Genomic DNA, 12,162 nt, shown 5'->3' with positions numbered 1-12,162 from the left:
GAATAAAATGATATTCACTCAAAAGATAAACATTGTAATTAACATATTGTTGCTGAAGACAGTCAAAGATTCAATTGATAGTAAACTCACTTTTAAGAGAAAATAATGTTAATTTTTTTTTTATAAGTTTTGATTCTATCAAGGGTGATAGTGAACCCAAGTCAAAATTCCAGAAAATTTCTTGAGTTTAATAAAAAAAAAAAAAAAAAAAAAAAAAAAAAAAAAAACATTTTAAGTTGAAAAATTAGAAAAACATATTTAAACAAGGTTTTTTTCTTTTTTTTTCTCAATATTTCTTAGTTTACTTAAAATATATTTTTAAAATTTTACACATACCTATACCATTTATACATACCTATGATGACCTGGAGAAGTAATTAAAATTTACAAGTATGCCTTTCTTTCTTGAGTTTATGATTATAACAACTATTTACTGATAAAAAATTAATATTAATCATGAATATAAGTTTATAAAGTATCTCTCTGGCTCTCCCATACAAACAAATAAAATAAACTGTGTTTTTAAGTTCCACCTTTGAAAATTTGATTTCCGGAAACTTCTGTGATCAATGAATTTTTGAAACGTCTGGACCTTCAATTTCCGGAAACTTCCAGATCACTGTTAGCAAAAATTCCGGAAATCCGGATTTTTTCCGGAGCACAATCAGCCCTGTTCTATGTAAATTATTCATTGTGGTTTCCTTGTAAAAAGCGTGTTATTAAAAAAACATAACTTTATAATTTTTTAAAACATGTTCAAATTTTAAAGCTATTGAGGGTTGTGTTATTAGAGCCCAATTTAAGTAATGTTTTGCACAGTCAGTTTTTTTTTTTTAGTTTCATCAAGATTAGGGGATGGAAGCAGGAAATTAACTTTTGAAAGATAGCATATAGTTAATGACCACCATACTTCTGATTTATTGCTTATTATTATTATTATTATCAGAAGTTTAATTGTCTTTCCAAGTGCAGGTGATTACTTTTCAAAACTAAGTAATTTTTTATATCGTTACACTTAACATACTATAACAATGTTCTTACATAAAACTATGATAGTTATAAATTTCATAAACAAAATGACTTTTTATAAAAAAATACTTTTAAGAAGAAAAATTAAAGCTGAATGTGAGGCAACCATGGGTGAATGGAGTGAGAAAATCCTTGAAGTATTATAATTAAAAAAAATCACCTTCTAGTGTAATACAGTCCAGATTGGAAGTCCTTGCCATCTGAGTAGCTACTTCTAAGCTTCTGCAAATCAAAGTTTTTCCAAAGATGTATTTCATTGCTCTTTCATGCTTTGGCTCATAAGTTAATTTGCTTATCATGGGAATAGCATCCTAAATGCAGAATATGACATCATTAACAGACTGCATAAATAAAACATCCAAAGTGAAAAGACAGGAATACACGGAAAATTTTGGCAGTAATAACTTATAAACAACAAGTGTATAATTTGTCAATTATTAGATATGAATTAATAAAGAGGAAGGACATTGATTGTAATAAAAAATTACAACAATAATTTTTGTAGTTTAGATAAGAACAGATTTTTCTGTCACAGACATTGCCGTGATGTGTTTGGCTTTTTTTCAAGAGTGTATCAGTAATGCACAGAGACTGTTACTAGTAGAGCATTGAATGAAAGTTGTTGTTGGACACAATTATTGATAGTCAGGAGATCAAAAAATTTTAAAATTTTTAGAAGCCTGAATGAAATTTTTATACATACAAGTTTCTTTTTTGAATGCATATTAATGAAAACATATGTAACCTGGGCCCACATTAAGGATGTTATATGATTAGCCAGTAAATGAGCCAAATATCTAAAGTATTCACCAATTTTTGAAAAATAATTTTCTTTAAAACCCCTTTCACCTTTAAAATCTTTAATTACTGTTGCAAATAATCATGCAAGTTAGATATTGCTAAGTTTTCCTTCGTTCTTTCTTTTTCTAAAAAAAAGAATGTTTCAACAAAAAAAAAGAAGAAAAAAAAAAACTTGGGGGAGATGAGATTTTAGGCTTATTAGAGTAATGATAAAGAGTTAGTTTCAAAAAAAAAGTTAAATTCAACTCACATTTGTATTTGGATATTGCATATCTTTATACATCAACCTGTTTAAAGGCATGAATGTAACTTCACCAGGGAACTGCTGACGATTCATTTCTTGCAGTATTTTAGTACCAATTTTGTCATTTTCCACAATATGGTAAAATAACCTGCAAAGAAAAATAGTTCATTCTTAGCAAAATTAGTTCTTCTTACAATTACAATGAAAAAATATCTTACTTTTTGATTGAGAGACAAATCCTCCATGACCTGCCTAATCAAAAGTCAAATTAAAAGTACGTGTATTTGTTCCCAACGGACCCAGGAGAAGCTTGGATAGGAGATCCAAAATTGGCGATTTATCAAGATATAACATAACTAGGGCTGAAGGTTTGTCGCGGTGCGAATTTCCGCGATTATTTCCGCGAAATTGTCATCTTTTTTCCTAAAATCCGCGAATTTCTCAATATGTGTTAACTTGCGCGAAAATTGCTTAAATTTTTTTTTTCATTTTTTATTTATTATTTTTATTAAACAGAATTTTTTATTTTCCTGAACCTTAAATTGAACCTGTAAAATTGATTAGATATTTAGGGGAGTGAATCAATAGCAAAATGATGTGAAAATAGTTCAGAGATAATCACAATCTTGTCAACTAAGGTGGTCTTTCTGCACTTAGGGAGGGTAATTACCTTCCTGAAGTCAGTAAGAGTACAAAAGAAATTGGAATCACAAAAGAAGGAAAACGTTATAAATCAAATCTTTGACAGAAAAATTGTTGTGCATACTATTGCACTGGGCAATGAAATTTCTACTGCCTTTCTACATATCCAATTAATTTTTTCTAGGCGGCTTCTTGTGATTTCTTAAATATGGATCAGTTTCTTAGATGAAGGGGGGGACTAGTAGTTAGTAGGAACTTGTGACAAGTAGTTTGAATGTAGAATGTTTGAGTTTTCACGGCAATTACTTCTTACAAAGTAACGGTCAAGGAATTGCGCGTTGGTAAAGGAAAATTGATCGAGTTTTGGAAATCAAAGACTGGAATGTTCCAAAATTGGCAAAAGTGGGAATTCGAAGTTTGTCGGAGTCTAAAAACAGCATTGACGCTGAAAGATCATTTTCTAAGTATAAAAATGTATTAAGTGATGAAAGACGAAGGATAAATGACAATAATATGACCAAACCAAAGTTTTGTTCATTTAAATAAAAATATTAATATTGCTTGAAATTCAAAGAAACACTTTTGTTGTGTATTTTTAAGCTTTCTTTATTATTTGCGCAATTTCTGTCTTTTGCATCATTTATATAATAAATTTTTTTATGTTTAGAATTTGTGTAATTTTCAAAATTTCCCGCGATTTTTCGGCGAATTTGGGGTTTTTTTTCCCGCGACAAACTTGCAGCCCTAAACATAACCAAAACAAAGTCAACCCAGCATAATAAATATAGGGTTCAAAAATACCTTGGCAATCACGAGTCACCAACAAATTTACGGGAAATTATTACAGCCATGCAACTGAAACATATTTTCAGTTAGAAATTTGGAATCGAAAAGTTATAAATAGATTTTTGTTTTCGATTAGGCGCGACAGTGAATTAATGAGTCTGCATTAGTATTGAAATGAAAAGTATCCGTTACATTGATCGATAAAAAAAAGAATAAATATTTAATGTTCACTTAAAAAGATTAACTCTTTGATTTATTTCAAATATAATTCGATTAATAAAATAAGCTTAAGTAATTAAAGATATTTTAAAAGGTAGGAAATAAGCATGTACTGCCAATTGTGGCATCACAGCAGACATGCAACTATTTTTATGAAGTTTTAGATTTTGAAATTAGAATATTCATTCAAGGTACTTACAGAAGTATGCGATACAAATATTTCTCACAGCATAGCTGCAGACTTTAAATTAAAATTGTTTTCATGAAAGGCATGTAGAATTTTGTGTCAGAGAATTTCAATATCCAATTTACATTTTATTAGTTTTATTTTAAAATTGCCTTTTTGTTAAAAATAATCATCCCTTTTTCTTTTAAGAAAAAGTATTTAAAAATGTCATAAGATATTAAATTTTAAAAAAATTGGCAAGGGTATGAATAATCTAGCATCACACTGTATTATCTCTCAAATATCAAAAACAGGACTTTTGGATGTCTGTAACTGGCTTTGAACAAGGTGTATGGAATTTACTATCAAAAATTGGAAAAGTTTTAAACTGTACAAAATCGTCTAAAATTGACAAAAACTTATACAATATAAATTTAAATAAATTATAAAAAATGTAAATGTGATAAATATATTTCATTGATCCAAATAATAGTTATAAAACTATGCATAAAATGCTTAACAGTTTTTAATAATTAAAGCAGAAGATATTGCTTTTCCTTTTTGTAACACAAAATGACACAATTTACTGCTGTTATCATATTTTTTATCTTACTTATTTAACTTTAAAATTATTTTAACCCTTTAATGCAGAAATTTTATTAAACATATTTTTCATTATTTTAGATTAATTTAGGTGTAAATTAGTGAAAAATATTAAATTTACCATTTTAAGAATTTAAGGTTATGAAATACAGCATGAGACACCAACGTCTTGTTTCTACATTAAAGGTAAAATCTTCCAAATGCAGCTCACTTCCAAACAATTATTTTTCGAATTCATACTTAATTGAGGTTAGTTAGATCTGAGAGAAAGAGCTATATTCATCATTGAAATTTCTATGATTTACAAAATCAATTATTAATTAGTGTTTAAATGTGAATGGAAAAAAAAAATTCAAATTATTTTTTTTTCTGGGATATCAGATTTTAGTACAAATATCAATCAATAACATATCAGACAGATTTTTTTAGTAACTATTAGACTGTTTTTTAAAATTATAAAAATATTAAAGTATATTTTTGCTTGTAATTACACTGTCAGAAAAAAATATAAATGGGACAGTGTCCTCTCTTTACCAAAGGGTTAGATCACAAAAAAAAAAACAATTAACAACAATTGTTGAGGGGAAAAATTGATCTTCGTACATGTTAAGTTTTTTTATTAAAATTAGAAGTATGTGTATTTTCAGTATAGTATCTTTACATATTTTTAACAATAATTAATTTTAATTTGCAAGTAACTAATAGATCCAACATATTCACTTATGACAGAAGTATTGCAAGCTAAGATATGAAAATATCACAAATTTTGATGTCATGAAATATATATATTTATATATATATTCAGACACATAAATATACATTGACAATAGGCTATTCTCAACTCAAGAAGAAGACCGCTGACACACTTAATCTAGCTGCCTTAAACCTCAGCTCCAGCTGGTTGTTCATAAGCAAGACAGAGTGTTAACATTACAGCTGTTAGGCTTGTTTTATTGTCTGCTTCGTTTCGTTAATAAAAGAAAATTGATACAGTGGAAGATCTATATAATGCAATTCTATAAACCAGAATTCTCCATAAGCCACACTAGCTTTGTGGATGTAAACTATGAAATTTGCAGTTATGAAATTTCTATAACTAAGCAAGAAGTATAAACATTATTTGTTTAATTATTTGCTACTTCATTTAATTATTACTTCAAAAGCTAAGCAAACCGAAGTTGATTAATATGTTTGTTGCTAGTTCTAATCACGCAAATTTAATTTTTTTTTTCTGTAAACTATAAATACTGAGTATGTTTTGTGTTTTTCAGTATTTGAATCTAAAAATTAATATAAAACATTTTAAAATTAATCTGTTCCAGACAAGTATTGCTTCATTTAGCTGACAAGTGTTAAGATAAGTAAAATGATCTATACAACACAATATTTCATAAAACGCAATGCCCCAGCTTTCAAGGTTTGTATTAAAAAGATCTTTGATCATAACTCATTTCTTTTGTTTTGCTAAATATTAATTGCATGTTTCATTAATTTAAAAGACTTTATTAGCAATAAAACTATGACACGGCACAATAATCGATTACCAGATTGCATAGCTAAATCATATTTAATCAGCTAGGCTTACTTGAACTATAATGGAAAAAACAGTTGCTAGGACCAATAAATAAAACCCTTCCACAACCAATCAGGATTGATATCCAAGATTGCTTGAAGGTATCCAATTAAAACTCATCAAATAAAAACATCACACATCTAATGCTAAGTTGTTTTTTTTTATCATGAATTGAAAACTTATATTTATTTAATCAAAATATCAATTTTTAATATTTTTGTGTTATAATTTATAAGGTGGTAACAACCATTCAGAAAAAAATTCTAACTTTTCTAGACTAATATTATCAAATTTCTTCAATTTTTTTTAACCAGCGGCATAAATTTTATTCAAACTCAAATGCTTAAATTGTATACATAAAATATATTGCAAATACTTAAAAATTGTAATTTAAAGTTGAAAATAAACAATATTCTTCAAGTAAAAAATTACTATGAGACCAATAATTTCGAAAAAAAAGACGATACCTCCTCAAATTAATTCATCTTCTGTGACCTTTTTTTAGCATTTTAAAGAAATTCCCAGACATTTCCCTGATTTTTCGAGTTCTGCAGCCACCCTGAACTCAAGAATTTTGACATTTTTGAAAAGAAGAAAAAAAAGAACTACTTACTTATTTCCAGATGTCACTTCAACAGCAGTGTAGATGGTTTTATCACAATCAAAGTTTTCAATTAACATTCCATAATATGAATTGGCAATTTGCTCAGAGCTTCCACCTTTATCTCTAAATATTTGGAGAACTTTTTTAACACTGTCTCTTCCATTTAATGTTGCCTAAAATAACATAAATTTCTATTTGTTAGAGTTAATAATGAGATTCATAATTCCATTAGAGTTAATACATTGTTCATATCAGCTTAAATGCTTTCAGGAGTCAGATTCTATATTTTCTATCTCCCATATAAATCTGTAAAGAATTATATGAATACCAGCTCATTTTTTTATTAAGTGGCTAATTACTATTTTAATATTTTTTTTTTTCATTTTATTCATTCAACTTTGTTGAATATTTACAAAATCTAACATTATTATTAGCTTTGAATAACTAAAATATTTAAAACCTTTAAAATTTAAATCTGTTGATTATGCTTCATGAAACTTGTTTTGGTGAATATAATGAAGCAAAGAATATTTAAAAATAATATTTAGACACTTAGTAAATCAGAATATTCATTTGTTTCTCCATGAGTAAACATGAGAGACAGAAAAATATAAAGTTACCTCTAATGTACCATGTATGAGAAAATATGTTATATTGTTAAAAAAAATAATTTTTTTTAGTAATTTCAAAATTTTGACATCATGCTAGTTTAATTACATAAAGGAATAATTAAAATTTTGATAGTAAAAGGCAATTTCTTTTTCTTTTTCGCATTTTTGTTTGGGTTTTTCTTTCATAGGGCATTATTTCTCATCATAATCATTTCCTAGACTTATTTCCCTTTTTAATATTTTTTTATGAATTTGGAATATTTTCACTTTTAAGAACATTTAGCTAGGGAATAGTTTTTTTTCCCTTTAAAATTAGTGAAATTTTACATTTAATCGATCAATGAAAAGTGTTGGTGAACAGAGTTTTTCACAATATAAGAATTAGCTTTTGGACAAAAGGCAATCTTTCAATTTGAAGATTATAAAAAAGCATTCGATAATACACTGCAAATCTGATGTTCTTGAAAATAATTACTAAATTTCTATTTATCCTTATCGGGTATTTATTTACATTTTATTTGATTCTTAAATTATTTATTTAAATTATTACCTCATATTTTACAAATTTAATAAGGCAAAATATGATTTATAATTTTTTTCTCTTAAAAAAGTCAGTATAAAACAAATTTTTCAAAATTAAGAAAATATTTTTCATTTCAAGGTAGTTTTTTAAAGGGTTTTTAGAGGCATTTTTTTTTTCTTCTCATTTTTTAAAGTTTGCATACCATTGATTATAAAATTGTGGGACCTTAGCCTCCATGACCCTCATTGATCATAACTCTGATAATTACACAAACTGATATTTTATCTGATTAAATCTGATATTTTAGATGAAACTCACCTTTCCAGTCATTGATCTCAACCCTTGATCTTTTTTAGAAAGGTCCTCTTTTAAAGTGGCTAAATTCTGTTGCATCGCATTCTCTTGTCTCCAAAGTTCACTAAAAGGAAGAACAATGCATGTTGGTTATTTCATTTTTTTAAATCAGTACCAGAATTTAAGCATATGTGCTTTTAAGTAAACTTTCAATTTTAACCTGAATAAAAAAGTATGGATTTTTTTAAACAACTTTTTTTTTTCTTTTTTTTTAAAAAAAAATTAAATTGCCAATTTTGAGAAAATATTTACTTTTTTCATAAAGGTCACTGAATAGTTTGTAATTTTGAAAATTTTTATGAACCAGAACAATGCAGTTACGGAATGACTTTTCAATAACAGTTGAGCATATTTCTAAGAATGACATACAGAGGCAAGTTACTCGCCAAGCCCCAGCTTAGATGAAATAAAACTTATAAAGTATATAATAAAATTTATATGTAAATAATAATGTATATAATACAAGTTATAATGTGCAAGAAAAACATTAAAAAATGCTTTATAATGATATGTATATAGTTTTTATTTACGTTCATTGGAATAAAAATTTTTGATTAAATATTTACAAGTCTTAGACACAAAACAAGTATGACATTAAATACATTATCATTAACATCCATAATGTTCAAAAAAGCTTGCAATTTCTTGGAAAATTATGTATTTGGATGCAAATGAAATTCACCCTTATCAATATTAGACTCTGCGATTAAGAAACATTTCATTTGGTCTGAAACATGCATACAGACTCATGAACTATAGTAGTTACAGAATTTATTCAATGGTTTACAAACTAACCTCTACAAAATCATGCTTCATGGTAAAATATAGAAAAAACTTCACATTGTTTTTCATTGTTGTCTAAGTTAAAATAATTTTTTTTAACACATTAAATTAAAGATATGTTCTTAAGCCCTTTTGAAGGAATTTGTATTTTTACAATCAACCAAATAGGTTTTTCTGACAGCTGCAATAAAATAATTTCCAATAAGTTTAGGAAAAATTCCTCATTAAATCCAATTTATTATTGTAATAACAGGCTTATTGTAAGCTTTTAAAAATTAAACCAATCTTTCAACAAAAAAAAAATTGCTCACTAAACTCAGGACTTTTAATAATAGATTTTCACTGAATTTCTAAATAAAATTACTAACATTTTTTAATATTTAATGAATATAAAAAACAATTTTAAAAAATTCAAAATTTTTGTAAAGAGCATAAGAGAAAAATGGGTGCAAAACTAAAAGAAAAGACAAAGCTTGACCTAACAGCCATGAATTACTGTTACAAACTCACAACAATTATAAAACTAGCATTTTATTAGCTATAATGTATTATTCATACAACAAGGTTCCCATTTTACTTACAAAACTAAAATAATTACATATAAGACTTTGTAAAGAGTAAAATAAAATATTACAAAAGTTTTATTTCTCAATTTATTACACGATTTTTAATAGAGTGCATTTGCAGTCAAGCATATAAAAACAAAATTATGCAAAAAAATAAATATTTAAGTCAATAATTTTAAATCCCAAACCATTTTAAATGTTTTTTTCTTTTTTCAGTCCTTTTTTAATACTCATATAAGGGGTTGCATTTTCATCAGACTCCATCTGAATTCATAGCTAATTTTCACTCATAGTATATTTATCTTGGATCTGGTGCATAAAAGTAATCAGATAATCAGGAAAAAGAACTTTTTGTAAAAAAGAATTTTAGCTTTAGAAGAAAATTTTGAATAAAAATGACAAGTTTTTTCCAAAATGGTAAAATTTGAGGAAAAAACTGACCTGGAAAAAATAGGTTTCTACCAACAAGTTGAAGAAAAAATTTTTAAAAAATAATAATAATACTAAATAAATAAATAAAAAAATAAAGATGAAAGACTAATTTTTATCAAAACATTAATTTTTACCTAAGAAAATAAGGAAACATTCATCTCACAAGTAACTTCATGCTTAAAGAAATTTTTATATTAAAACCATACATTTAAGTGCACAAATCAACAACCAGCAAGGAAAACACTTTAAAAATAAAAATGTTATGACAGTTTTAAACTGTAATTTCATAGAAAAATGCAATTATATAAGGAGAAAATATAAATCAAAATGAGAATCAGTTAAATGAGAGTCACTTCCTAAGACTCACAGGATCACCAAAGTAAAAAAGAATGGCGGATTGAACTTAACTCTCCAACTTAAAAGATAGAGAAAACTCGAGTCAAAATAACTCAGCCCCAGATATTTGTTAAGTGAAAGGAGCAATAAATATATTTGGTGCATAAACTTACTTTCTTTCACTCTGAAGAGTGTCTTTCTTTTTCTTCATCTCATAGAAATTTTTATTCTGTGTGTCTATGCTTTCTCTGTGGTTTTCCAACTCTTTTGTACGTTCCTAGTAGATGAAATATTATTAAGTTGCAACAAGAAACATTTTTAAATTAGCCAAAAATTAAGGACAGTCAACAAGAATTACTTCAATTTTTATTTCCAGCATCTTTCGCTTTTCAGTATCCTTTACAAAGTCTTCTTGCAAGCGGTCAATCTGGAATAATACATTTTAATTAAAAAAATCAGGTAATTTAAATAAATGTTGTTGTTTTTTTCAAAAATAAAAAAAACAAGTCTTTTAAACTATGCTAACATGGATAATTGATTCTTATTGGTGAGTAAATTTTGTCAATTTCAAACATTCTTTTTGATTTTAAAACCCTCAGAGACTTATAATTTTCTTCATATTCAACTTCTTAGTATCTTCTGTAGTTATAACAAAATGACTAAAAATATCTGGCTCAAACATCCATAAAAGTATGGACTTAAAGAAGTTGACCTTTCAACACAGGCTCAAGGGGGCAGAATCCTGTTGGTTGTGGCATGTAGTACACTTTTTGTAAAACTTCCATGAAGGGAAAAAAAAAAGCATTTGGTGTGTCAACTCCAGTGAGCAAAAAGTAAATGAGTCTACTACACAAGTGGGGTTCTAATCATCCTTGCTCCTTTACCTACATGCCAGAGATTCAGGGGGTGAAATTTAAAAAAAGTTAGCCAATGGTCCAATGAACCAATAACTAAAAGATATTACTAGCTCATACACATTTTTGCTGATCCATTTACGTATCTATTAGATTTTTTTTTTAAAAGTCAATAAAGTGAATTTAAATATTAAACTATAATATGAAAAAAAGTTGAATTCACAAATATAATAAAATATGCTATTTTGTGAAATAAACACAGACCAAAACAAGAAACCAAAAGTCTAAAAACCAAAATAGCATACCACCCTTTTACATTGATTGTTACTAAGGTGAAACACTGATAATTTATTTTATGGAGCTCCAAGAGAAATTTAAGTGGTTTCTAGCAGACTGACCATCGCTGATTACAAGCCAGGAAACATAACATGATCCCTTATTAACTAGAGATCGATCTTAAGCAGAAACACAGTAACAAAACCAATCAATTGTTCGAATAATTGAGCGCACTTAAATAATAAAAGAATATGCATACTAAATAAAGCCTAATAGTACTGTAAAATAAACACACCTGTTCTTTCTTATCCCTAATAGCCTTTTGCAGAGATTTCAACTCTTTTTGTATCCATTTGTCACGCTCAGCTTTGGAAGTAAACTGACTTCCCCTCCCTTGCTTTGCATACAGCTCCGTCCTTTTCTGTTCTTTTAAACTGAGTCTGAAAATATTATTATTCAGGCAATTAGATATCACAAAATAAATAATTATTCCCATGTAGTGTAAGGTGATCCCTTATTTTTTTCTTAAAAATGGTTTGTTTTGTATGCATTCAATAAGTAAGTCAACACATGAGTTCCCACCTTAATTTTAATCCCTTTTCATTTCCTCAATACCAAAAAATAAAATTTTGGTAAAATAAAGACTACGCTGTTTAGTATGACTCTACTATTATAGTGACCAGTGCACAAAGCCCAGCTTTCTTTTCCTAAGACAAAATATTATTTTAAAGCCCATTTCAACATTTAATTTCAATGTAGT

At 27.1% G+C, this 12,162-nt stretch overlaps 1 protein-coding gene across 1 annotated transcript in view; it reads right to left on the bottom strand.

The window, feature by feature from the left end:
• LOC107450469 (structural maintenance of chromosomes protein 3) overlaps positions 1 to 12,162 on the bottom strand; it is a 63,458-nt gene that overhangs the window by 26,741 nt on the left and 24,555 nt on the right. Inside the window, exons 11-17 of the mRNA XM_087149776.1 lie at positions 11,698 to 11,842; positions 10,631 to 10,699; positions 10,446 to 10,549; positions 8,120 to 8,219; positions 6,677 to 6,840; positions 2,081 to 2,222; positions 1,190 to 1,340 (exon numbers count right to left, since the gene is read on the bottom strand). Coding sequence (XP_087005902.1) covers positions 1,190 to 1,340; positions 2,081 to 2,222; positions 6,677 to 6,840; positions 8,120 to 8,219; positions 10,446 to 10,549; positions 10,631 to 10,699; positions 11,698 to 11,842 — 875 coding nt within the window. The remainder of the gene's footprint in view (positions 1 to 1,189; positions 1,341 to 2,080; positions 2,223 to 6,676; positions 6,841 to 8,119; positions 8,220 to 10,445; positions 10,550 to 10,630; positions 10,700 to 11,697; positions 11,843 to 12,162) is intronic.

The sequence above is a fragment of the Parasteatoda tepidariorum genome, chromosome 8 (genome assembly GCF_982258835.1).
Source record: "Parasteatoda tepidariorum strain Cologne lab strain chromosome 8, Ptep-v5.0, whole genome shotgun sequence".
In the NCBI taxonomy this organism is placed as follows: domain Eukaryota; kingdom Metazoa; phylum Arthropoda; class Arachnida; order Araneae; family Theridiidae; genus Parasteatoda; species Parasteatoda tepidariorum.
The sequence above is the reverse complement of the archived record's forward strand: the minus strand, read 5'-3'. Positions and strand labels throughout refer to the sequence as shown.